Source organism: Ammospiza nelsoni, chromosome 1, assembly GCF_027579445.1.
Source record: "Ammospiza nelsoni isolate bAmmNel1 chromosome 1, bAmmNel1.pri, whole genome shotgun sequence".
NCBI lineage: Eukaryota > Metazoa > Chordata > Aves > Passeriformes > Passerellidae > Ammospiza > Ammospiza nelsoni.
This window is the reverse complement of record NC_080633.1, coordinates 50,641,160-50,668,093: the sequence shown is the minus strand read 5'-3', so window position 1 is coordinate 50,668,093 and position 26,934 is coordinate 50,641,160. Positions and strand designations below refer to the sequence as shown.

General features: G+C 36.2%; 1 protein-coding gene across 1 annotated transcript in view; it reads left to right on the top strand.

The window, feature by feature from the left end:
* CNTNAP2 (contactin associated protein 2) overlaps nucleotides 1–26,934 on the top strand; it is a 1,021,743-nt gene that overhangs the window by 823,428 nt on the left and 171,381 nt on the right. The window contains exon 14 of the mRNA XM_059493942.1: nucleotides 3,952–4,108. Coding sequence (XP_059349925.1) covers nucleotides 3,952–4,108 — 157 coding nt within the window. The remainder of the gene's footprint in view (nucleotides 1–3,951; nucleotides 4,109–26,934) is intronic.

Sequence of the window (26,934 nt, the reverse complement as noted above, 5' to 3'; positions counted from 1 at the left end):
ACAGATGAACTTGATAGAAAACATCAATGGCCAGATTCTTTATATACTTTGATCTAATAACTGCAAATTTGGCCTAATATTGCACAGGGATTTAAATAGGAACCATATTTGGAAACAATTTTAACCAAAGTCCAGCACTGCAATGGCACTGCGACCACTGTTCAGTGTATTACACATAAATGTTAAAGGCTCATGTCTGTGTCTGTGTGACAGAGAGAGATTGAAATCACTACAAATATGATTTGAGTCTGATGTTATAGCCATGCTCATATTTCTGCATGCCCCAATAAAATCATATTGGCCATTTTGTCCTTAGGAGACTGTTCTTTCTGTGAGCATACAGATCTCTTAAAAATTGGATATCTTTAGCATTTCCTTGGTATCCACACCTTACTCTGATAATATAATTATTTTTCTGCTAAGTCACTGAGCACACAAAGCCTTGCAAGGGGCTGCTCTTCAAGAACAGATATGGAAAGGCATCCTGGTCGTAACTCAGCGCGCACAAACTTCAACACTTCCCACAGCATCCCTCAAGGGAGAGCTGGTTTGTACCCAGAAAGCATCTGCATCAAGGCTTTATTCTTGGCAGGTAGAGAGTCTCTTTCCTCCTCCATCTTCTCATTATGCTATTTGTCCATAAAATCATGGGGCGGGGGGGGGGTTGAATGACACTCAGTCAATGACAACTAAAAAGCTTCCCATGACTCAAAATTTATATGTAAGATAAGAAAAGGTAGTTTAAAAAAACAGAAATATCTTCTTGTATTACTTCTCTTTGCAATACACTCGAAACTACTTTTGGTCCTTAAACTGAATTTATATACTCTTAATTCCATAAGACCAAAACTGTTGATAGTTTAGCAAAATAAAAATTTTTTGTAAAATAGTCTGATACTTAAAATTACATCCATTAATGATCACTCTTCACACTGGACTGCAATGCTCCTTCTACTTGGATTAGCCTTTTCCAAAACCTTCCAAAGCAAAAAAAAAAAAAAAAGCAAAGGTCTCCTGAGCAGAAGGATTTACATCTTCAAAAGGAGACTCTAGAGGTATAAAAGAGATTGAAGTGTGAGAGAGAAACAGTGATTTTATTTATCATTTTTTTCCTACATGATATATCCTCCTCCCTTCTAGCATTTCTTTTCTAATTTTTTTTAATCTCTCCTTTTGCAGGGTTTTACTCTTTGTTACGCTCAGTCATAGAGGTGTCTGCAATATAACTGCATAGCATTCCCAGTTTGAAGCTTGTGAACTTTAGACAAAATGCTGCTCACTCTTTTCTTGGCTGGCACAAAGCAGGAAGACTGAGAAGGGCTGTTCTCATTTGACTTGACTGATGCAGAACAGATGGGATGTAACTGTGTCTCCACACCTTTTATTAACCAGAGACTCTAAAGGAGCTCCAGAGCCTCTTGTATGGCCACTGTGGTGCAGAATGCTCTGGTGTGACACTCCTCTCATTCCTGTGCCTGGGGTTTGTCCCACTGCATGGATGCCACCTAATGAGAGCTGTCTACCAAGATCTCCTCTGTTACAAGCCTTAGCACAACATGCCAGGCAATGGGAGTCTTGGGTGTTCTTCACAAGGCAGTGCTGGGATTATTGGTTGTGGGCATGTCTAGCAGAATATGTGCTGCATGCAAAACTCTCAGAATCATATATTACCTTCTTGACCTTTCTGGAAATGTTTAACATGTACATTTGTTTCTTTCTAAGTTTGTGTTCCTAAGCCTGAGGGTAGGTGTTTTCTTCAGAATGAAGAAGCACGGGACTTATATGAAAACATACTAAACACACTAATGGCAATAGATGTGAAAAACAGCTCTGTGTACGCTAGAATACATTCATGGTTTAAAACTGTACATCAGTTGTCATTTAAATGAGTTGAAACATGCCCCATTTGTGTCTGTCATAGTGGTCCATGACAGCCATCACTGTAGTCTGCAATTCTGCCATCACTTTCATCTGCTTTAATCATTCTACCTGTTTCTCAATTTTTGATCTGCTTTTTGACAATTCTAAGTAATTTTTTTTTCTCATAGTGCTTTAATTAGCAGACTTGCTTCCCATTAAATTACTTCCTGACTGAATCATGCAATCCTTCACTTGACAGAAAGGATGTAAACAAAGAGAATTTTGAGCAACAGTCAAAACAGCAGCATTGGCGCCATAGCATAGAAACTAACTTCAAAGATGAGATTAAAAAACCCTGTAAAATAGGCGTTTCAGATATCATGAATTCTCTATTTGGATCCTGTATTAATAAAAGCAATTATGTCATTCTCTGTGGAAAGCTAACATTTACCCTTAAATGCTTTTTAAATAATCTTTTGTAATGCAGGCCTACGTACTCTCAGAATTGCTAGATTGCATTGCAGGTTGGGAATGCTGCTGCAGCATTCACGTGGCACATTCTTCTGACTTGCAGCACTTAATTCTGTGATAATTGAATCACAGAAGGTAAAATGACCAATTCAGAGTCTAGAATACAGTCACACTATTGCCACCATTGCATTACCACTAGAGCTGAATGGCCACACAGTGCAGCACAGCAACATCTAATAAAAACCTTCAGCTGCCACAAATTCCTCACATTACTGTATTTCTGTTATCTTATATGATGTTAACAATTCAAATACATTGAAAAAAGTGTTTTCAGAGAGCTGAGCATTTTCAAGGTTTGGTACTCATTAAACACGTGTAGATATTTGGTTGTTCTCTTCACCTTCGGAATTTAATTTTCTTGAGAGTTTGGTGTGAATTACTTTCAACTTCTGTCTGGAATAAATAGCTTTATGGTCTATATGATCAAATCTAATTGTGAAATGACTATTTTTAAGGATTGTGCCTGTAGTTTCAGGGGAATGTGTGAGATGTGCAAACTAAAACTTATGGAAGTAGCATATATATTATGTAGGATTTTACTGGTAAAATTCATTAACCAGCGAATTCTATAGATTAATTTTATTTAATTTAAAATTGCCAGCAGCTGGAGGGAAAAGAGTCATTTAAAAAAAAAACATGTTTATAGCTGAGCTCAATCATTATTTTTCAATGTCAAAAAGCACTACATAAATTAATACTGATTAAGTTATTAATTTTTGTTTTAAGTTCGTATTTGAGTGTCTTGCTGAACCAGAGAAATAAAAAATAATTTTCCAGTAAAAACATTTTTTCAAATTAGAAATTAGAGGGGAGGGGGTTTGTTTATTTATTTATTTACAAATAATGTCTTAGTTAGTTCAAAAATATTAGAAATAACCTCAGAGCAGTATTTGAAAATATCCAGTTGCAGATCCAATGTGATTATGGTCACAATGTGACCCAATATGTGATTACATCAAAGTTCAGAATACCTCTGCTAAAATTTTACATTAAAAAATATAGATACTTTGTTTAAAAAAGGTTAAAATGCTTTTGGAGTTTGATATCTGCTTTGTTTAGCACCAGCTGGAGAGAGCATGATGAGCATGTTTGTTTTCCAGTGACAACAAAATAATTTTCCATTAAAAGTTGTTGTTTAGAAAATAAATAAATGAATAAATAAATAAATAAATAATAAAAGAGAAAATAAACACATTTTCCTGTGCAGCGTTCAAGGTCAAATATTGAAATAATCCATCTGATAGCTTAATATGTGAGTTTGAAATGAATTAAAAATAATTATGGAATCTGCCAACATATTATCATTATACAGAGTACAATTAAAAATTAATTTCTGTCATTATAAATTTTGTGAATACAGAAAAGAAAATGTGTCCTGTTTACCTGGCAAGGTCCTTTGAATACCTTTAGTAACAATGAATTATTTTGTTTGCCAGCAATGTGGGATGTCTCCGGTTATGTGTTGTTAGTATTTGCATATTAAACATCTGAGCTCAGTTAATGCATTACAGAGCTCTATCTCTTTGATGCACCATAACCTTGCATTTTCATTCCTTGCAGAAGGGAATCCATATACCTGGTGGGTTGGAAAAGCCAATGAGAAGCACTACTATTGGGGCGGATCAGGACCTGGCATTCAAAAATGTGCCTGTGGCATCGAACGCAACTGTACTGATCCCAAGTACTACTGCAACTGTGATGCTGATTATAAGCAATGGTGAGTGCTTTACAAGAGGGCAGGATGAGAATGACCAAATCTCCAAACTTTTGCAACTCTGCCGTGAATTTGAATATATCTTTTTTCTATATTTCCTTTCTTACCAAAGAAAAAAGGCAAAATTATTATATTTGTGATTCCTCCTGCAAAGTGTCGAGTCATGCCTGGATTTCCATTTTATTCATGGTGTCTGTGACAGTTAAATATAAGGACTATATTCATGATTTCCAGCCTATTGAGCTATAGAAAAGAAGGCTAAAATTGCAAAGGCAAGTCCTCATAGGAAAGACTAGCATTTTGGTTATCCATGCAACTTTGTCTCCATAAGATTCAGTTATAATGCAATACAGAATGAATTTTATCCCTGCAACTTCATGTTTTTTTTCCAGGATTTCTCCTCTTTAAAGTGTTGCTTCTGCAGCACTTGAATGTGAGTGATATGTACTGAAATCACTCATCTAGTTCCTCCAACTCTTATTATCTGTTTTTCATGAAGAAAAATATGTTAAGAACTAGATACGTATTATGGAATGAGCCTCTGTACTTCAGAGGAGGCTACCAGGCTTTGCATGAGATAATTAATTAAGGCAGAAAAAGAAATAAACTTGCAACTCTGATATTCCCCATAAACATGAACAGACTGCATAAAGCTCATAATCATTTTGAGTGAGACCCTCTCTGTGGTTTACAACACTTTGTTTGTGAGCCTTAATCATTTGTGTCTCTTTTCTCATGACAGGCAGGATTATATTTTACATGGTATGCAATGTTCAGTGACATATTGAAACCATGCTTTTATGAACATTTCTCCCATTAATAGCAACCTGTGGGTAATTGAATCAATACTGGCTCATAAACCATTTGAGGTTAATTGAGAAATTCTACAGCTATTAATGAATGTAGAGGTACAGAACTGTAGCGGTATGTCAGAGACTAAAAAAGAAAAAAACAGAGTAGGAAGAATCACAGAACCACAGAATCACAGAATAGCAGTGTGTGAAAGGGACCTCACAGTTCCTCTAGTTCAACACATCTGTTTAAGCAGGATTGCCTATAAACTGTTGCCCAGTACTTTGTCTGGAGAGTTTTTTGATAAATCCAAGGATGAACTCCACAAGTTCCCTGTGCGCATTGTTTCAGGACTGGGCACCACTTGAAAGAGTCTGACTCCATCTTTTTTGCACCCTCTGGTAAGTTACTTAGGGACATTGATGACATCCTTCTCAACCTTCTCCTCTCCAGGCTGAGCAGCCCCAGCTGCCTCAGTTTCTTTTCATAGGAGAGATGCCCCTGTCATCTTAGTGGTCCTTCATTGGGCTCCATCCAGCAATTCCATCTCTCTCTTGTACTGGGGCATCTGGACCCAACACTCCAAATGTGGCCTCACAGGTGCTGAGCAGGGGAGGAGGATGGCCTCCCTTGACCTGCTGGCAGAAGTTTGCCTAATGTGCCCCAGGATGCCATTGGCTGCTTGGCCTCAAGTGCACATTGCTGGCTCATGCTCACCTTGGTGTCCAGCAGATTCCTTAGAGTGTTTTCTGCCAAGCTACTTCCCAGTTGGGTGGCTCCCAGCATATACTGGTGCATGGGGTTGTTTCCTCCAGGTGCAAGGCTTTACACTCTTCAATGCTGAACTTCATGACATTTCTGTGAACCCACTTCTCCAGCTTATAAAGATCCCTCTGCATAGCAGCAGAACCCTGTTTGATGTGATCTGCAAGAATGAAGTATGAAAAACACAAAAACAAGGTAATAAAGGAAACTTTCCAGGCCCTACAAAAATTGTAGATTAGGATGTGGGAAATCAAATATTGCCACAGACATTGCCACCCTAAGCTTTGACATTGTTAGGATGGTAATCTGTTGGCTATGATATGGGATAAACTACACAACACCACAGATAGAGAGGAGTCAGTTTTAGAGACAGGGTCATCACACATGCTGCCAAACTTCAGAAATATAATTATATGAAGAGAATGAAGAATATGAAGTCAGATGACTCCAACTCAATCATAGGCACTACAGCAGTGTGGCAGGAGGGATGTAGGTTTGGTTCTGTGTCAAAATGGTAACAATAAAAGGCAGATATTGTGATAATGATTACAATAATGGTAGAATTTGAAGCACTTACAGTTTTCATTGCCTGAGGCACTGGATGCAAATCCATGAATAATAGGGCTCTGTACCATATGGTGACTGTTTTCCTTTACACCAAGGGAAATGTATGGGGAAAATGGCACTGGATTTTGATCTGTTCTTGAAGATTCCCTAAGAGTCACAGATGATAATTTAATAAGCAGCATTCACTCAATAACCTTTCTGTAATGTCTGCACCCCATATATACATTGAGGTTATGTGGATTCTACTAATAAAGAGATTCATATGGTTATTAGATTTAGATCTAAAATGAGCTAATTATCATTAAAGATTTACAACTGTTTACTCAGAACTTCATACAAGAATATTTTATTACATAAAATATTTCTTTAGATAAGTCTCAGAATTTTTTCAGGACAACTACTATTCATTGCAGGACTTTTTATGAAAAGTAATTATACCACTGGATATTATATTTTAATCTGTGGTGTGTGTAAATCACAGGAAAACGTGAAAGCTATATTATAGACTTTAAGGACATTTTGTTCAAGATTCATTTTTTCAGTTTGGTTTTGTCAGAATCTAGTCTTTTCCATAGTCATATATTCTGGGTTTGGGAGTTATTTTGAGGAGTCCTACTTAGGAACTTTATCTAGCCATGTCCATCAACACCTACAAAGCAAGTGAGATCCAGAGGAAAGGAGACCTTGATGACTTCAATCATCAAGGCAGGATTTGACCCAGGCCCCCAACACATCTGTGCCCAGTTCTGGTGACCGCAAAACAGCTGCTGGTTTGGACAACAGAATATGCAACAGTTTATGATGAGAAGACAACTCTCAGTTCATCTATTAACAAAGCAGCTTGCCACCATAGCGCACCAGCACAACTTATTTTAGAAGGATTTACAATCCCCTAAAAGAGAAGGGCTGAGTAAATGCCAAACTGTGGCTGAGAATTCAGGTGGGACTTTTGCAGTAATTGCATATCTTGTCCACCGCTGGGAGCACTGCATTTGCATGTGGTATGCCCACAGTGATGTTCTGCACCTGCCCAGCCAGTGTTGGAAAAATTTTTTGGGGTTTTTTAGGTGGTTGCAGGGGTAATATCCTGAGGGGAGAAGGCAGAAGCCAGAGCAACAACTATATTAGAAAAGGTAAGGAAGTAAAATAGCAAAAGAAGACTCTGTAGAAATTGTGAGAATCAAAGGTGAAGAAGAGAAGCAAGACTCAGGAGAGAGATTTTACAAGGAAATTGTGCCACTGAAGAATCGGTCAGGCTGAATCAGAATGATGTAGTGTAAGTAGAATATTGTCCACTGTTTTTATTTTAGAAGTTATAATTCGTGTTAGAAATTAAGAAAGGAATTACAGCTTGATGAATGATTTCATAACAAAGGCAGGAAAATGTTTCCCTGGAGATCTGGTTTCTAACCCTGCCTCTGGAACCACATTCCTGCATGGTGCTTCCTCAGTTTCATAAACCATTTCTTCACAGAAGAGTCATTAGACTGATCCTAATTTTCTGGAAACCCAGCGTGGAGACCCAGAAGTCCACTTTGTGAAAATACCAAACATTAACAGCTGCAACCAGAATAAGGGATCACTCTCTGAATGCATCTAATGCAGTCATTCAAAGCAAAAAAAAAAAACAAAAAAAAAAAAACCAAAACAAAAAACCAAACAAACAAACAAACAAAAAAAAACCAAAAAAAAAAAAAAAAAAAAAAAAAAAAAGAAAAACCCCACCTAACATGTAGCATGTAGGCATCTCAAATGATGCAGCACTAAGTATAAGTGTTTTTAACATTAACATATTTCAGCCTCAACATCCAATCTGTAGAATGCAAATTATGCCAGCTACTCCCTCTTGGAAATACTGCAAAGATAGGTAGATTTATGAAGCAATCATCTGCTGTTCTAATGAGCGCTATAAAAAATCCAATGAGAAAATGTGGTCTTCATAGAAAGATCTGAAATAACACATTAGACATAAAATGGTATCCACATATTGAAGCATAAGAGTAAATTTAGAGAGTAGGCAATGTTACACTAAATGAGTGTTGTCTGCATCCTATACTGAATAATGCTGAAGCCCTCCAGAATAAATAATAATTAGGGACCAGTTAAGGATTGCATCATGGTGATAGGAACAGGGGACTAATTAAAGCTCTTTAAGCAGCCTGAAATGCCTTTTTTAAAATGAAATTTTGTGTTTGGTTTTTCATTTTTTTGTTGTTTTTGGTTTTCTTTTAACCAAGTATGTAAGTAATTCTATATAAGTACAGAACCAGCTGTGTTAATTATGGACTCACTCACAATGTAAATTTTCCCAGGGATTAGTGTATACCATAGGCTTGGTAAACCTTATATCTGTATGGGTTTTCTATTAATGATTTTTTTTAATTTCACATCACATCTTGTCTATCTGAACAAAATAGTTGTGTAGAACTACTTAGCACATGCCTAATGTGTTGATTATCATGCCTGGATGGTAAGTAAGCCAAATGGTAAATATTGGCAGGGAATATGAGATATGAAATTCAGATTTATGTGTATTTGCACACATAGTCTAGAATATAACCTGATTCTTTAGAAACTCATGTTGTTGCTGCAATGTAAGTATTAAGTAGTCATTTTTGTCTTGATAAAGAAACAGAAACCCAGATGGAAGAGCTTCACCCTGAGTAATCCTAACAAAATTATCTTTTATTCCCAAATTATCTATGATTTGTGTCCAAAATTAAATTAATTCAGAGTTAAATGGATCAGATTGTATAAGAAAGGTTAGATTTGCTTGCTAATAAAGATCATTTCTAAAGTGTGTGTGTTTGACATTTAAAGTCAGGTTGTCTCAATCTTGAGAGAATAAAGGTAGCTTTTATGAGTAGCAAGAAGTTCTCTGGGTTGCTGCTAAACAAAATTATAATGAAATTATTTATTTTAGATAAAATGTAAGACTTTTTGAAAAAAAAAATCTTATTTGAATAAGACCATTATTATTAGAATACAGGCAGTTCATTTTAAAAAAATGACTGGCATTGTAGAGATAGGCACACTGTACTAGTTAAGTAGCAAATGTAAAGCTCTGAAAAGAAATTTTTATTCCTACTCTCATTTGAGCCTAGGGTCAGTTAAGACTAGATTGGCCAAAGTTTCTACACCACAGGGTCTCTTACTCAGAGAAGTCACAATAAGTCAGAAGGCTTATAATATGATGCTGTTCAAGGATTTACTCAGAAAAGGTGACATAAGAAGCTTTTTCATTTAGCACTTCCTGATGTGAATGCACCTCAGGTTACAAAGCCAGTCATGGACCTTACTTCTGACTTCTGGTGTGGTGCTAATCTTACAGGAACTATTTGGTGCCCCAAAAGATGATCAAAAGGGTTTAAGCAGAATTTTCAGATAAAGCTGCTTTGGACAAATGGAAAAAATCAGTGGAAGGAACCTTATTTATAATCTCACAGTTTGGATATTAAAGTTTCTTTCTCCAGAGCCTGTCAAATTGCTTTATTTTTGTGAGGTGTTTTACAGAACACTCTGCAGGATGCATCCCTCTTCCCTTCACAACTCTTGTCCAACAAAGGGAGTTTCAAAAGAAAGTTCCAGGTCATGGGTAAAGATGACTAAACAAAGCTCAGAATGACGAGTTGTTTGAGTTACAGGAATATGGGTGGATGTTGAAGTGTCAGCCTGAAGCCATGGAAATGACAGGTGGGTCATTTGTAGCCAGATTTAACAGGATTTTAAAGCCTCCTGGAGCTATAGGTAGACATCAAGGTTTAAGTTTAGCATGTAATAATTACCATCAAAATCATAGAAATTTCAGTTCCTGACTCCCTGAGGCACTTTTGAAAATCCATCTGTCCTTTAACCTTGTGTGCTCTCAGTAACAGAGCTGCTGATGCTGAGAGAGCTGGATAGTCAGAAGACCCTGGCTTCTCCTGTCCTTTGTTAGAAGCTGCTAACAATGTCTCTGTATTTCTTTTTCCATTACTTTCCCATCTAGGCAGCAACTGGAGTTTCCACAGAGGTGTTACATGATCAGAAGTGTCTCAGCTACACATTCTTTGTGGAAAACAAAAACCAAAACCAAACTGAGAACTTATTGTTGCCTCTATGCAGCTACATTTTGTTTAAATTTAGTTGCTATTTCTAGTATTATGGAGAGAAATCTTAAATAGGTAAAAGGGATCAAATTTGAATATACCTAAAAGAACTTGAAGGACTATAAAAGTGCTATTGAGGCACATGCATGACTAGAATCATATATATATATATATATATATATATATATATATGTGTGTGTGTGTGTGTGTGTGTGTGTGTGTGTGTGTATGTATATATAAACAAAAAAATTTCCAATAAAACCAGACAGATTGACTGCATAAAAAATCGAGCAATTAGATATGGTAACCTCATATTTAAACAGTAACTTGCAAAACTTTTTTGCCACAACACAGAGGCCTGTATTTAATAAGAAAACACACTGGTTTGTATTACAGGACACCAAAAAAAACCAAAGAAAACAAAACATAAACAAAACAAAGCAAAACAAATCAGAAAACCAATTAAAAACCCAAACAAACAAAAAAACAAACAAACAGAAAATTATCTAATAAGATTTGTAAAATGCCCCTGTTTTACTTCACATCTTTATCAGATGATTAATCACAATTTTCTAGAAACTTAGGAAACTTTGTAGAATTAGGCCACAGCACTTTGAAAACTTTCATTCAAGATTTTTCAGAACATAAAGGCCACTTTTGAAATGATAGACAAGAAAACACTGTTGGTAATTTTATACAGTAATTATATCTCTTAATCAAGTAACAGTTGAAATATCAAAACTTTTTTTTTTAGTTATGCTTAAGGAATTAATTAATTTTGTTGATGAAGGCAGGGAAACTTAGCTGACAAATTGCACTATTTCAGCTGGCTGTTTTTCTTGTACTCCTACAAATCCAGACAGGCTTTTTTATGTCTTTTAAGGTTACCTCACAGAGTTCCTTTGTACATTGACATTGACACCCAATGTTATATATTTCCAGTCAAAATTTAGCACTTTGACGGCATGTAATGGCACAGAATGAAAAATTTGCATGAAGAAGGATACTAAAGACAGAAAGCCAAGCATTGCAACCTTAGGAAATATACTTAGGTAGTATTTTTTTCCATGTGAATTATGTATTTGAGCTGAAACTTTCACCAACAGATGAGCTGATAGCCAGAAGCCATGAAGTTCATTCCTTCTAGTTACAATTTGGCCATTAAATCTACTGCAGTAGGGAAAAGGGTCAAGTGACTGGATATTAAATAGGCTGCTCTCTGTCCTGTGCTTCTCAGCTGTGCTCATCAAATGTAACTGGTATGCAACATTGAAACAGAGTTTTCATGCTGAAAAATGTGAAATCTTCCTTAAATAAATTCCATCCTCTTATTTTTATAACCTGTTCTATGTTTTTATTTATAAAAAGTATATATACCTTGTCTTTGTCCTTTATGCATTCTTCTTTTTTACTTCTGCCCCAAGAAAAGGATGAATGATTTTTTTACTGATAAAGACAGATTAAAAGTTTGGGAGATGGAAATTTTGAAGTGGAACTCCTGGTCACGCTACAAATGTGCTGAGTATCACCTTTCAAACTCTCCTTTCCTTGTGCCTTAGTACCACTACAGGATTCTGGCCAAAATTCAGGATTTTGTTATGCAAGGATGTCTGCAAATAAAAAAAGGACTCTTTTATTCCTCAATGCTGTGTATTCACTACCATAAATGTGTACATAAAACTGATTTGAGTGATTTAAAATTTAATTCAAGGACCAATGAAGGGCGTAGCACTTCTTGCACAGTAAGTTTTCAGGCTATTGCTTTTATGTAGACTTGGAAGGACTTTGGTGTCTGGAATTGCCCCTAAAGCTTGTATTGTGTTTCTAATGAGCTGGCAACTCTAGTCCAGGATCCACACAAACCTAGGATCCCCTAGATTGCTCTTTCTCTTTTAGAGATGTTCCATGCAAGTACTGACAACAGCCATGGTACGTGGCTCACAGGAAATGACAGATTTCCAGCCTGAACTGATACAGACTGAGGGGTTTAGGAGTTTCAAGATTCAATGAATCATGAGGTTTTCAAATTTTACTTGTGTTTTATTCACCCTGGGGACTTGATTCAGGCCTAATTTATAGCAAGCTGATCCTACTTGGACTTGAGCTATCATCCTACTCACTGGGAGTAGGGAAAACCTTTCCCCTAAGGCTTCTGGCTCACGGCAGTGACCAGACGTGAGGAACAAAGTCTTAACATTCTCCAAATCTGAAAACACAGGAAATGAGGGCACTGATATGACATGGAATAACTCTTTGGCAACCTGCCTTTTCTTTTTTAAAATACCCCTTTCTTACTCATTCCTGTGTACGATGATTTTCTTCCTGTAATCAATACAGAACCATGAATGAGGAAACAGGATTCTGTACTGCCTCATGCATCATGAGCAGAGTCTTTTACCTTTCTGTAAATGTGCAAATGGTCAAGCTCTAACAACCTCCTAAGGATGAGGATGATTCCTGTTTGACTTCGAGTTCATTTATTTCTCAGTGCTAACAGTAATGAAGAACTTAAAGGGAAGAGTGATGACAAGACATTATCCTTGTTTATTAATTTTTTCTGTAAATCAGTGTCAGACAAAAAGTGAGTGTTCATCCTGCTGCCAACGTCATTTCTCAGTGTTGTTGTTCAGGTTTTCTTGTCTTCAGTTCCAGCTAGTCAAAGACAGATGGTGTCATCCAGGTCTTCTTAAGTTAAAGAATTATTTAACAGGGGCACAGAAAAAAAATCTATCAGAATTAGGTATTTGTAATTATTCTCTGGCATATCTTTTTTGTTATTGAAAGTGTCCTGTCTTTCTCAGGGTATTCTAAGAAATTTCTGAGAGGGTTATGAATTAGCACATGAAAAGGCAGATATATATGATTTTTAATTCTATCATGCAGAGGTTGGGAACATAATTCCCAGCACATTTGTATACTTTTTGTTATTAAACTTCATTATTAGTGTGAGTGACAAATAAGTGAGCAAGAACAAAAATGTCTTCTACATTTTGCACAGAAAGGTGCAGACTTTTTAATCTGAATGAAAAGCTTGTAGTCCCAGCTTCAAAGCAAATGACCTTACTGTCACAGCTTGTCAGGTAAGGGCAGAGTACATTGAGCATTGTGCACTGCAGAACTTTCAGCTGCCAATTATTTTCTCCTTCTCCACCTTTTATTTATGGGCTAACTTAAAGACTAATAACTTTGCCCTCAGTGCCATGCTATGAAGATGAAATCACCCCAATGCAGACCAGCCCAATGTATTTCACTCTGTACCTGACACTGCTCAAGTCTTGAAGAGGGAGCTTTTCTTCTTAAATTGTAGAACTCCCCTGACTTTTTTATTTCTGAATCACTTCAGTCAAATGTAAAGACATCTGAAATATATGACAAGCTCTGTTATAAGGTAGATGAAGACTGCAGCACATGATTAGCTGTTATTACTATTAGCAGTCATATTTTAGCTGAAACAATCACAAGGGAGTCCATCAAGCTGAAGGTGCCTCCAGTGTAAATAAAAGATATATCTGTTTTCACTGCTTGTTCTTTGGTGTACCAGGAGATATAAATAGATAGATATATAGATATATAGCTATATAGATATATACATATATATATTATATACAGATATAAAGATAGATATACAGATATACAGATATACAGATAGATATACAGATATAAGGGGAAGAATGGAAGTAATCATATGGGGGGGAGAGTTGGGGATCTCGGGGAAGAGGGAACTCATAAGCCCTTGTGATATTTCTTTTGTACCAGACTTAATGGGAATATTGTCTTCAGAGCAATTGATCAAAATATCCTGTCAGTTCATCACTGAGGTAGTTGCAAAACCTCAGCATTTGAAGGAAGAATTGTTTCTTGTCTTTTTCTCATTTTGCCCAGCAGATTCTTGCCACTGCAAAAGATAAAGAAACAGAAAATAAAAAAAAGACAAGACTCACCTGTAGCAGTGTGTTTGCCTGGGAATGATTGTTATATACATAATGCATTATTTTACTCTAAAGAGGAAGTTGAATTACACTGTCTGTGAAAAACACTCAAAGCAATCAAGTAACCTTTCATAAAGTCTGGAAATTGAGCCAAAAAAAGCAATGGTTCTAACACCTAGAGAAAAGGGAGACTGTTTCCTTTTTTCTATCTGTATCTATAGTTAGGCTTGTAGAAAAAGCTTAAATTGTATAAACCGTTTTAATGTCATGGACTAGGTGTGGGTTTATCTTAGTTACCATTCACTTTTCCCTTCTGGTTTGCCCTAAGCATTCAAAATTTCTACTTTTCTGTAATTAATTATGGTTAGATGTTTTGTCCCAGCTGCAAATCTCTTTGCATCCCCCAACCCTCTCCCCCACCCCTCCTCCAGCTGTTTTTTTTTTTCCCTGCCTCCTGTTAACATGCTGAATGCTATACTTATGAAAATTATTAGTATAAATGACACTCCCTGGAGACCCCACAAAGTTTCTAAGAGCTGTCTGAGTGTGCAGTGGAGACTTAGTAAATCACGTCTAAGGTAATTTGTTGCCTTTTTATCTCAAGTTTTTTTCAACACTCTTTAAACTGAAATTAAAATGCTACATGGATTCTTTACAGCAGAAGTGTGTCTGTATGAGTCAGCTTCCTCATAGAATTGAAATGACTTTTTTTTTTCATATTTTGCTGAAAAACAAGTGGTTTACTAGGAAGAAATTATTCTATCTAAACCAATATCTCAGGACAGTGACTGATTGGTATTCCTTTATCACAAATACTATATTTTGCTCAACTTTTAGTTAAGTGGAAGTTGATTACAGGATTATGCTAAATGTAGATTAGGGAAACAAAATCTTCTTTGAATTATGACTTAGGGCTGTTGTTTAAGTTATACAATTTCCTTTATGGAAGTACTTAAGTATATATATATTTATGTATTATTAAAGAGAAAGCAAAACAAAAAGGAAGAAAAAAACAAGTTTTCAAACAAGCAGGTAGATATAAAATTAATAAACTAAAATCTGCTGACGGTGTTAAAAATGTAATTAAAAAATACAGTAAATACAAAACCTATATCTATGATGCAAAGAAAGCAAAGATGCAAAGAAAAAGAAAATTTTTTTCTTGGCAATGTAAAAGCATAAACAGATTTGTAGGTATTATCTCTATGAAAAAGTTTAAAATGCTTTCACTAAACATGAAATCACATATCTAAAACCAGTTATTTGCTGAATATTACATAAAATTTCATAATAACATTTACTGGTCAAGAGTTCATCTGTTCAGCTAAAGCATTTTGGAAAAAAAAATGAATTCAAGTATCTTATGTCAAATCTAAGATACCTTTTCCCGAAACAAAATTGTATTGGAAATGTTTAAAGGATTTCATAAGACTCAGGAATCAAAACCAGATTCCGGATTTACACAGCACACTTACAAATCATGTTCTTAAAACTGACTTTATGTTTTGCTGCCATTTCATTCAATAAAAAAGCTGAAAACCCACATTTTTTGTAATCTCTGACATTACAAATAGAAAACTGATATGTTCCTTTAAGGACCTTGAAAAGCCAGCAACATAGATAACATCAACTGATGGAAATCTCTTGAATCAAGAGAAGATGACAAATGTGAACAGAAAGCTGAGAAATATTGACTATTACCTTTTTAATAATAATAATAATAATAATAATAATAATAATAATAATAATAATAATAATAATAATAACTGTTCAATTATATGTGATGACTGTGAAGCAGAACAAACCTAAATTATAAACAGGAAAAAGTGTCATCTTCTGTTCTGAAACCTGAACAAAAGCAAAATTATGTTTAGAATGAAGATAGACATTGACCTGCTTAAATCTAAGGTTAAGAACTGAGATAATCATTGAAGAAAATAAGCAAGGCAACAAAAGCTTATTAAATACTTTTGGTAAAGACAGATAATTTTGGAGACTCTTTGAGAGAGCTCAGCTCTTGTCCATACTCATCTCTACATACACACACTCATCAGATCACAGAGTAATTCAGCCTGGAAGTGGCCTCCTGAGCCCTTGTAGTCTGTCCTGCTGCTCAGGGATGGTGGAATCAAACTGGCTGAGGACTGTGTCTGTTTGAGCCCAGAACACCTCCAAGGATGATCATCCCAGCACCCCTCTGGAGAGCCTGTGCCAGTGTTTGACCACTGTCATGATGTAATGTGGTGATGTAAGGATGACAAGCACCTTTGCAAAGACTGGAATGTTTGATTTAAACCAGCTGTTGCTGAATAAAGCAGATATTTCTAACAACTTTTTAAAGAATCAGCTTTCTCTCCTATTGCCACAGAAGAGCACTATGGTTATAGAGAGGATAAAAAGTCTGAACTAAAGACATTGAAAGTTACACTACTAGTGCATGCTTCAGATTTTTATTTCTTCTTTCATTTGTAGGAAATGGGTAAGGAATAACTTTTTGCCTCTAGTATATCCAATAGGCTGTCCAAGCTGAATAGTGATGTGCCCAGTTGCAGGGCTTGCATGGGTTAGGCTTGATAATACTGGGATCTTCCAGTTATTGTCTACTAATATTTGTGAAATGATGCGCTGTTCCTGGCTTATGTAGATTTCCTGAAATTTAGGGGGACCTCATTTAGTTGCAAAATGATGCAACAATCTTATGATTGGTTATAAAGTCCTTGTTTTTTTTAATTTTCAGTATTTTGAAAGAGATACTGAGACAAGTTAAGAAAATTCTTTGATTCAAAATATATTTATTTGTTGGGATGGAACAAAACAATAGGCAAAAAAAACTCCACACAAAAAAAAATACACAAAACCTTCAAACCAACAAAAAAAACCCCTTCAGTAAACAGGAGAAAGAATAACATCTGGAAACACTTTCTTCTCTTTCTGCCAGCTGGTTTTGTTTCCTAGACAAATTCAATGCTTTTGTGGTGAATTATGAGTGGGTTCACTTTCCACAGGTAGGCAGTCTGAACAAGCTGCAGTTCTTTGTAAAATTCAGGGTCTGTTTCTTCTCTGACTCAATGTTAGTTTTGCTCTTGCCATCTACAAAACATGATGAAATATATATTATAAGGAACCAATATGTAGGCAAAACATTATTTTCTTTTTGCTTTCATTATCACAGTAGTAGTTCAGCTTCAGTTGCTGAATAAGTTGTGTGTTTTCTGAATGCATGTGCCAATCTTGTCTTTTACTACATACAATATTTATGCTGATTCAGTCTTCTGAGACATTTTTTATATGGAGCACTTTTATAGGTGACAAACATAATGTGTGACTGAAATAGCTCAGGTTTGTAGGGGGAAATGGACATACTGATGATTATATCTCTAGTTATAACTTTCATTTAGTTGTACAATGAAGACAAAAAGGCTCAACCTGCTTTTAATTAACGTTCGTACTTATTCAGCTTTTTTGAGAATTTTCCAGTGATTTACTTGAAAACTTGTAGGACCTACCTCCTCATGATTCTTAGCCAATTTCAGTTTCCACTTTTGATATATTAATGGTTCCAAATTCCTCATGATCTTGAAAAAATCATGTAAATTCAGTATTAATTATACTGATACAGCTGAAGAATGTGTCAGCAAACTTCCAGGCTTTGTTGCTTTCTTATCAGTGACTCCTCTATAATCTTAAAGCAGATTATTATTTTTTGTAAACAGGGGGTTTTTTTAAAGATAAACATCTTTTAAAACTATTAACTCACACCTTTCTGGAATGCTAAGAAGGGGGTCAGACTAGATGTTCCCTGGAAGCCCCTTCCCATCCCAACCATTCCATGACTGGGTGTTTTGTTAGATAACGTGAACATAATTTCCTTGCTGACCCCATTTCTGTTTTGTACCCTTGAGTTTGTGCCCTTTGTGCCCTTCCTTAGAAGGAACAGGGGTATTGTTACATACACATGGAACCACTTCTTGTCTTTTGCCAAAGGAAAAGAAACAAAGGGAAGTTCACATGCAGTAGTACACTGTTACACAGTGCTCACAAGCAGAGGAAAAACACAGCAAAAGCTGGCACCAATCTGCTATCTGGGATGAGACCTGATTTAAACAAAGGGGAAAATGTACTACTTTGCATTAGTGAACTCCTGGAACTGGCTGCCAAAGGAGGCTGAGCAAGCAGACACAGATTCAGGAAAAGATTTAACATAGACATGGAAAACAGGTCTATAAATGGATGCTGCAAGTACTGTTCACCATGTAATATTTTCAATGAAGAATGTCATTCTGGAATAGCTTTTAGATAAGAGTGTTGGGGAAGAACAGACAAATTCTTCCTAAGCAGGCTGTTAAGCACCACACAGCAGTTTGCTCAGAGCCCCTCATTGGGATGAACGAGAGAAAGTCCAAAATCTTTTGGATTGCAGTAGAGACAGTTTACCAGATAAAGCAAAAGCTGCAAGCTTGAGCAAAGCAAAGTAAGGAAGGAATTCATTCACCACTTCCCATGGGCAAGCAGGTCTTCAGTTATCCCAGGAAAGCAGAGCTCCATCATGTGTAAAGACTGCTTGGGAAGACAAATGCCATCATCCCAAATATCTCACCTTCCTCCTCCACATGATGATGTGAGAAGCAGGAAAGGCCTTGACCCTGTAAGCACTGCTGATCAATAGCAAAACCATCTCTGTGTTGGACTGGTTTGCTCACAAAACCAAAAGCTAAAACCACAGATGCTACTGTAAAGATAATTGGCTCCCTCTTGGATTAAACTAGTACAAACATGTTTAGATTCTGCAGGACATTAGATGATGTGGCTGCTTGCTGTAGCAGAGAGCTGCAACCTCTCTTTCATTGCATGCATAGTCTTTGCTATAGGTAGACCTGATAGATTTCTTGGTATCCCTATGTCCATGAGACAACATTTGTCTCATAGGTTTGTCTTAAGGTAAGAAGCATCTGCAGTAAGCTACATTTAAGCTGTGAGGAAAGATGCATCAGCAGCTGGCAAATTAACATATACTCAGCCACTGAAATGCACCTCAGCATGTGCAAGGCTCTCAGTGCACCCTCTGTGAATACTGTGAGCCTTAGGCTTTTTTACCTATATTTTATTTTAATTTCTGTCTTCACCTTACGCTGGTAAAAAATGTCACAGTCTGAAATACCAGAGAAGCACAACTTGATTGCTTCAGGGTCAGCTTCCCTGTAAAATCTACCCAGAATTGCTTGGAGTCCTGAAAAGCTCCATTCTTAGAGATAGAGGGAGGGGGAATCTCACTCACTTCATCATCATCCTCCTTTATTCATGACCATATTGTCACATGTTGTTAGAAACCTGTGGCCCAGAGCCATTTCAGTCCATGCAGTCAGGGCTGTCACAGCAGAATTGGTAGAAAAAGTCTTGGGGGAGTTCATCCAGTATTGTGCTAGGAAGAGACAGGCTGAGCTTGGATGGAATTATGTTAGGAAATGAATGGTGAGTTCTGCTAAGTTTGTGCCAGTCTTTTGTTGAGGAAAAAAGTGATGACATGTAATGTAAGGAAAGTTGAGCTCAAAGGCTAACAGAAAGGATAATGAAAACCCACCAGAGCAACAAAGTGGAGCAATCTGGCTAATGAATAGGTCACTAATCCTGTATAAGTGTGATCAACAAAATGCTAAACAAATGCTTGACATTCTACAGTCAGTGCAGCAAAACAGATTTTTCTAAACAAGGGCATCTGCATTTGGCCTAATATTTAGCACACAGTGTGGCATACCATGACTTTTCTGTGGCTCAAATCCTAATCTCTGTCACTCAGTTTTCTCACAATGCTTTGTGTAAATGCAGTGAGAGAACCTCTGTGTACAGTCCTGCAGAACCCAGCTGCCTCTGGAGCTGACACAGCTGAACACATTGCAGGAATTACAATTTTTTTAAAACTTCAGTAAGTACCCTGTGTAGTACCCTTTCTCATTTCTCCAGTTACTCCACTGTGTGTGGAGATATGCACACCCACAGACAAGAGGTAATGATATCACAAAAACACAAAAAGGTAAGGAAAAAATTAACCTACAGATAAATTTGCATATCACTTGAAACCAAGGTCATCCATCCTTTTAGCAAAAGCACTAAAAAAGGAATCTAATTGAAATTAAATCAATTCTAAGAGATATATGTGCACACATATATCTAAGAGATATATGTGTGTTTACTAGCAGAGGGAAAGTATCCTAGTTTTGCTTGTGTTTGATAGCAAAGTGTTTACATCATGAATACAGACATCTGTTAATTACCTCTATGCTGCACCATTGCTTTAAATGTGCTTGAATATCTTGGAGCATTCAGTTTCAGATAATTATTTCTGATGAAAGTGTGTACATTTAAAATGTTTTGTAGTGGGATATTTAATTCTTCTTCTAACTAGAGTGCTTTCATTATAATAGACCCCACTTTCCTTCCTCAGTAGACACAGAAACATCATTCATTTTGTTTATAGCACAATTTGTAGATAATCTTTTAAGGTTTCATTTTGGTAGAGTGTTTGTTTAGTGACAGTTGTTACAAATTTATTCTTGCATTTGACTTTGGCATATTTTAAATAGCTGTTTATTCCCCATCTACTCACTGGATCATTTAAAGGTTTTACTTTTCATAGGTCTAACAAATTATTACAACAACATCAAAAAATCACAGTCCTGATGCAGAATTCATTTTTAGATTACTTTTACTAATTGGTTTTCAGTTAGAAACAACTTCTCTACTTATTAGATAAGTAGAAAGAAAAACTAACAATTTGTAGGATCGCTGAACCTACAGCTTCAAACAGCAGTAGGTTAAGAAATCCTTGTGAGGAGAAAAGAGCTACAGATGTACAAGCTGTGTGCTATGTAAGAAAGGTTAAATAAAACTGATCGTCTGTCCTGATGGGGTAAGTGCCACCTTGAAAGAAGAATCATTGCTGGGGATTTGCTTTCTTCCACTCACTCATGAAAGTAAAATGGGAAGCAATCTTCTGGGGCTGAGACTGGTGACAAAATTAAAGTACAATGTGATATTTGCCTCTAAGGACTGAAACTGAGATCTTTTGAGGGGCCACAGATTATGTGCAATACCCTTGAAATACAGTATTTAAGGAATGTGAACTGATTATAGATACAGAAAATAAGATGTTGTGGTTGACACAATTAAACTTTGAGGTCAGGTAGAATGGAGAAAGCTTACTGAAAAATAGGCTCAAATACCTAAGTTTTCTTAAAAATCAGTACGGATGTGGTAGGGGCCTTTACAGAAAGGAAATAAATAGTCAAATAGTAACATGGAATTTTAAGAATATGTGGCATTACTTCTCCTATGTTTTGTCTTTTTATTGGCTATTTAGATTATTATTTAGAAGAGGGGTGCTGGTATGCTTTTTTCTATGTGGCGTCTAGCAAGTAACTTAAATTTTCTGTCACACCCAAACAGAAAATTCTGAGATTTTTTTCCAATCTAAGTCTCTTTTGTTGTAACTGGAGGCCATTTCCCCTTGTCCTTGTTACTTGGGAGAAAATGCCAACCTCCAGTTTTCTACAGCCTACTGTCAGGTAGTTGTAGAGAGTGATAAAGTCTCTCCTGAGTCTTCTCCAGGCTAAACAAACCCAGCTCCTTCAGCTGCTCCTCACAGGACTTGTGCTCCAGACACCTGACCTGCTTCAATGCCCTCCTTTGGTCACTCTTACCATACATATGGAGATTTTGTGAGGTTGTCTAATCGAGCACTTCATGCCAGGGTGTGATCAGTATAAACCTTTTCTCAAAACATTTTATGTCAAAGTTATACAAGCAACTCAGGACACGAGCTAAGTCACAGCATCCATATATTCCCAATGGGCCTGCCATAGGTTTGTTTCACTTCTGTACGAGGTATATGTATGGAAGCCCTGTGAGGATGAGCACTGCAGGAAGTGCCAGTGGGAGGGTAGGAGTAGTGGTGGATGCTCATGCAATTGGGTTTTAGTGACATTTTCTGGATGCAGTAAGTACCATACTTCTTTCAGTTTTCTGGACCAAATTCAACACAAAGTTATGCACTTCAGTACAGTATTGAACTCAACTGGCATATAGGGGCTGAAGTCAGCATTAACTATAGCCATCTGTTATTTTGTCATGCCATAGTCAATTATTTTTATTTAGCTCTTTCAGTCATACAAAATAAAACTGTCAAAGTTGTCAAGAACTCAGAGAAATGAAGCCTCTGAGCTGCTGCTCTGAGATTTTTAATATTTCTTCCAATACAGATCCTTGTGCCCTAAAAATCCTGCCAGAAGTACGTTTGGTCTGATAGTTTGATAGGATGTGATCCAAAGACTTGTGGTTAGTAGAATAGATGCAGCAAAGAATTCATCATTTATCTGCACAGAGCTTCCAACAGTACTTTGAGTAGTGTAGATATTAAAAATATTTAAAATATTTAAAATATTAAAAATATTCTAGTGTCCACACATCAAAATATTACCATCACTGTAATGCATTCAGATATAGAGAAGTGTAATTAAAATTCTTGGTGTTTTAAATTAGGTAGTTTTTAAACAAGTGAAAATAGTAGAGTTCTTTATTATTTTTTTCCTTCAGAGCTGCAGTAGCCTGCTGTTCCATATAAAAGTTCAGCATCTGTGAGGGGATCATGGAAGAAATGTAGGTTTCTCTTTGTCAAAGTGATATACAAAGAAAGACTTTCACTTCCTGGGGCATGTTGAGTAGCTGAATGGGGCATTATTTTATTGTTCTTCAATTGATTAGACCTCTTCAGAGGAGAGTTTTCTCATTTCTGTCATAAAACAAAGCATTTAAAACTTTAGGATGAGTAGAAAACATTTGGGACATTGTTAATTGTGGGATACTTTTAATATTTTCATAAACTACTCTTTTTTAAACTAATTTTCTGATTTTGAAATATTTTGAGAACAAATAATACTGATTTTAAAATGCCAAATGAGATTGAACTAACAGGAAAAAAATATTTGAGCAATGTATTGCCCTTTCCAATGTCAATTTTTCCTTTAAAAATTTCCATGTCATCCATTTCCAGCTCGACATTCACAGAAGTTTCTTTTCTTGGCTTCAGCTGAATCCCAAGTAATCTTGTCTCTGTAATTATCCAAGGTGAAAGGGGCATCCCAATTTAGCATTTCTTCTAAAGGAAATGCCACATATGTTCCCTGACTTACTTTAAAAAATTGAAACCCCAACATAAAATTGATTAAATTGTTGACAGATGCAAAGATCAGTTAGAGCATGGTAGAATTCCTAGATTTCCTTCTAAAAATATCTCAGTATAGAAATAAGAAAAATTCAAAGTCAAGTCAGAAGAGTTGCTGGACCTCAAAAGAAGAGAATCCATACATTTCTTTTATTGCTTCAAAATAGCACTAAAGAAATTAAGATTTTAAGAGGTGCCACTCTGCTTGAAGAAACTTTCTCTCTCAAATGGTCTTTTGGAATATGAGCAAATACTGAGAACAGGATTTTCACTGGAAACTGATTCCATATTGTTCAAATGAAAGCAGAGCCCCATTTTCTCTCTCTATTATTCACCTTTCTCTGTGGTTATTCAGTTTCTCACAAATTCCCATTTGAAAGGAAAGTCAAGAAGTCCTTTCAGGCAAGAGAATCTGTAGAACCAGTGTCAACTCTCTCAGTCTCCTTCCTGATGGATTTTTTTTAAATGAGACATATTTCTGACCAATTTCTCAGTGTATCTCCCCTTAAATTAATTTGATCTAGTCAACTCAATCCTTTGTAATTTCTAAACCAGGATTACTTATGAATGCTGCACCATCAGCCTCACGTCTTTAGCATAATTCATCTTTACTAATAGAAGCCAAAGTAGGGATTCATGTCAGTAATTTGGGGGCTGGGATTAGATGATCTTTGATCAAATTGTTTAGCCTTTCAGGAGGTGAGTGGCCTCAAAAGTAAAAATATTTTATGCATGCTAGAAAAGCTTAATTGCCTTAAGATCAGTCTTAACTGTAAAAGTCCCTCCTTCTTTTGCTTTTAGGAGACACATATTTCCAAGGATCTTATCCTGTCCAATGCCAGAGTATTGAAAAATATTAAATTGAGTTATGACCTTCTGTCAGTTTTTATGACCCTGTACAGTAATGAGGAATTTTCCATAATACCCCTTGTCAGACAAATCAAGGGTGAGTCATTAGCTCCAACTTAACATATAAGGGCATCTGACGTGACAAGACGTGGGAAAGGGACAAAAGAGCTGTAAGGATACCTGAAAACAGCAAAACCCAGTGCAAATAAAAACTTTTGTCCTAGAGTATATGGTCTGCAGTTTATAATTCCAAAGGGCAGAGCCCTGGGTGTAGGGTGAATCCAAAAGTGTGGCTTTAATGCTCCATAACATGACTATTAAAAAGTTAGCTAAATTTTGTCAAAATTTTTTTCATTCGTTTTGCTTCAATCCTAGTTTTTGTTTGCCCTAGTTTTTGTTAATTATATCTTGTTTATTTCCAAGTAGTTCACTTCCAGATTATTACATTTGCTGCCAAAGTTGCATTGTTCATTAAATTCTCTGTAATATTCATTCTGCTTAGTAGTTTTAATATAAATAAAATTCTTGCTAGATATTTTTGGATGAGAGAAAATACCAGCATTTAGTATGCCTGTGCCCTTCACAATGTTTTTACAGGCACTGGTTTGCAGATCCTAAGTGGACTAAACTGCTTTATACCTCCCTCAGATTATGGAAATGCAGGGATTTATACAGAGGTGCTCACATAGTAAAACCTGGGTCTTGTGAGAAGTGGAAAATTATATACCTTTGAAATTGTCATACTTTGGAGTTTGCATTCTTCAAACCACTATTAATCACCAAATTATATGTGCTTAACACTTCATTTTCAGTCCAGTAGGTGTTTTATTTGTATTATCAAAATAACTTCAGTTCCTCAAGTCATGAAACCATATCTTTTAAAACTGAGTCCATTCCTACCTGTAGTACATTCTTACTTGTTTTATTTTGTATGGCTGGGCTGATAATTAAGTGATGTCTAACAAAATCAGAGAAAATGAATTACTCCAGTAGCAGTAGTCTGGTTGCATTAAATCATTATATAAACAAATTAATAATGATATAGGATCTTATCATTACTTTGAATATGTCATTTACTGATACATATAAAATGCATTTCTTTTTTACATACTACTGAATGCTTATAAAGATTAAGTAGATGATCATAATCAAAACAATGATAAATCTCACACTAATATCTGCTACTTTCATTCAAAGGCACCCTGAAGCACTTTGCAGACTGTTATATATAGGAAAAGAAATTAGGAATAGAAAATTACACTGAGATTTCATCAATATCTCCTGGTAATAATTACAGGATTTGATCAGATTCATTCATCTCCCATTTGGCTATTAATAGGAATATGACACTCTCTGAATTCAATCTTTATTCTCTTGAGGGGATTTTCTTTGGTGAGGAAAAACTTCAGAGACTTTCTCCACCCTATTAATGTGCAAAGTCTTTAAATACCGTCAGAAGAAGCATTATCACTTGCAGGAATTGAGTGTTCGAGCTGTGATTATTTCTAAGTGTGTTGTACAAAGTCAAGCATAATAATCATTCTTGAGTTTAAAACTTTTTTGATTTTGTCAGCACTGATTATTATTAGTCCAGAGGAACTACAAGTATGTTAGAAAAGCCTAACACAGCCATTCAGTCTCTGAGTCTATTTGTCTTATTTGCACATGAGTGGCCCAAAAATCATCATTATCCCATTTTTGTTAAGAGGGAAAGAACTACCCAGGTTCTGCTGGTGAAAAGGCAATTCACCTCTCTCAACTCTTAGTTCAACACTCCCAGTCCTCAGTAGTTTCATTATGAGGGAAAATGCTACAATGATGACACAAGTAAGTGATGACCAGAAAATAAGGCTCTTTCTGAAAAAAACTCTAACAATTATTGTCATGGCAACACTTTAAACTCTAAGTGCATAAATAAAATATTAAAAGGAGTAAAAATTATCAGTAAAGAGGGAGAAAATTGTTACTGCTCCTTTCTATTTCCTTCAAAGAAAGTGAAAGCTATTGGTGACAGGAAAACTGCTGCCCTCTCACATCGTGATTTGGAGCTGAAATATTAGCTGGTTTTGTGAAAGAGGGAAGGAAGGAAGGAAGGAAGGAAGGAAGGAAGGAAGGAAGGAAGGAAGGAAGGAAGGAAGGAAGGAAGGAAGGAAGGAAGGAAGGAAGGAAGGAAGGAAGGAAGGAAGGAAGGAAGGAAGGAAGGAAGGAAGGAAGGAAGGAAGGAAGGAAGGAAGGAAGGAAGGAAGGAAGGAAGGAAGGAAGGAAGGAAGGAAGGAAGGAAGGAAGGAAGGAAGGAAGGAAGGAAGGAAGGAAGGAAGGAAGGAAGGAAGGAAGGAAGGAAGGAAGGAAGGAAGGAAGGAAGGAAGGAAGGAAGGAAGGAAGGAAGGAAGGGAAATGCCAATAATTTTCTTTTACCACTCTTCGAAGAATTCTTTATTTTAAATGGATATGTCCAACTTTAAAATGTTCTTTGAAAGAGAAAAAATCAGGAGAGAAAGCCAGTCTCAGAGGAAAACCTCATAAAGAGTAAAGTGATGACCTACATTTATCGTCTATTAGGAGAGAGTGGGTCCCAAGGATGCAGTCTTTAGCAGTGACAAAGATTAGGTCTACATACCTGCCTTT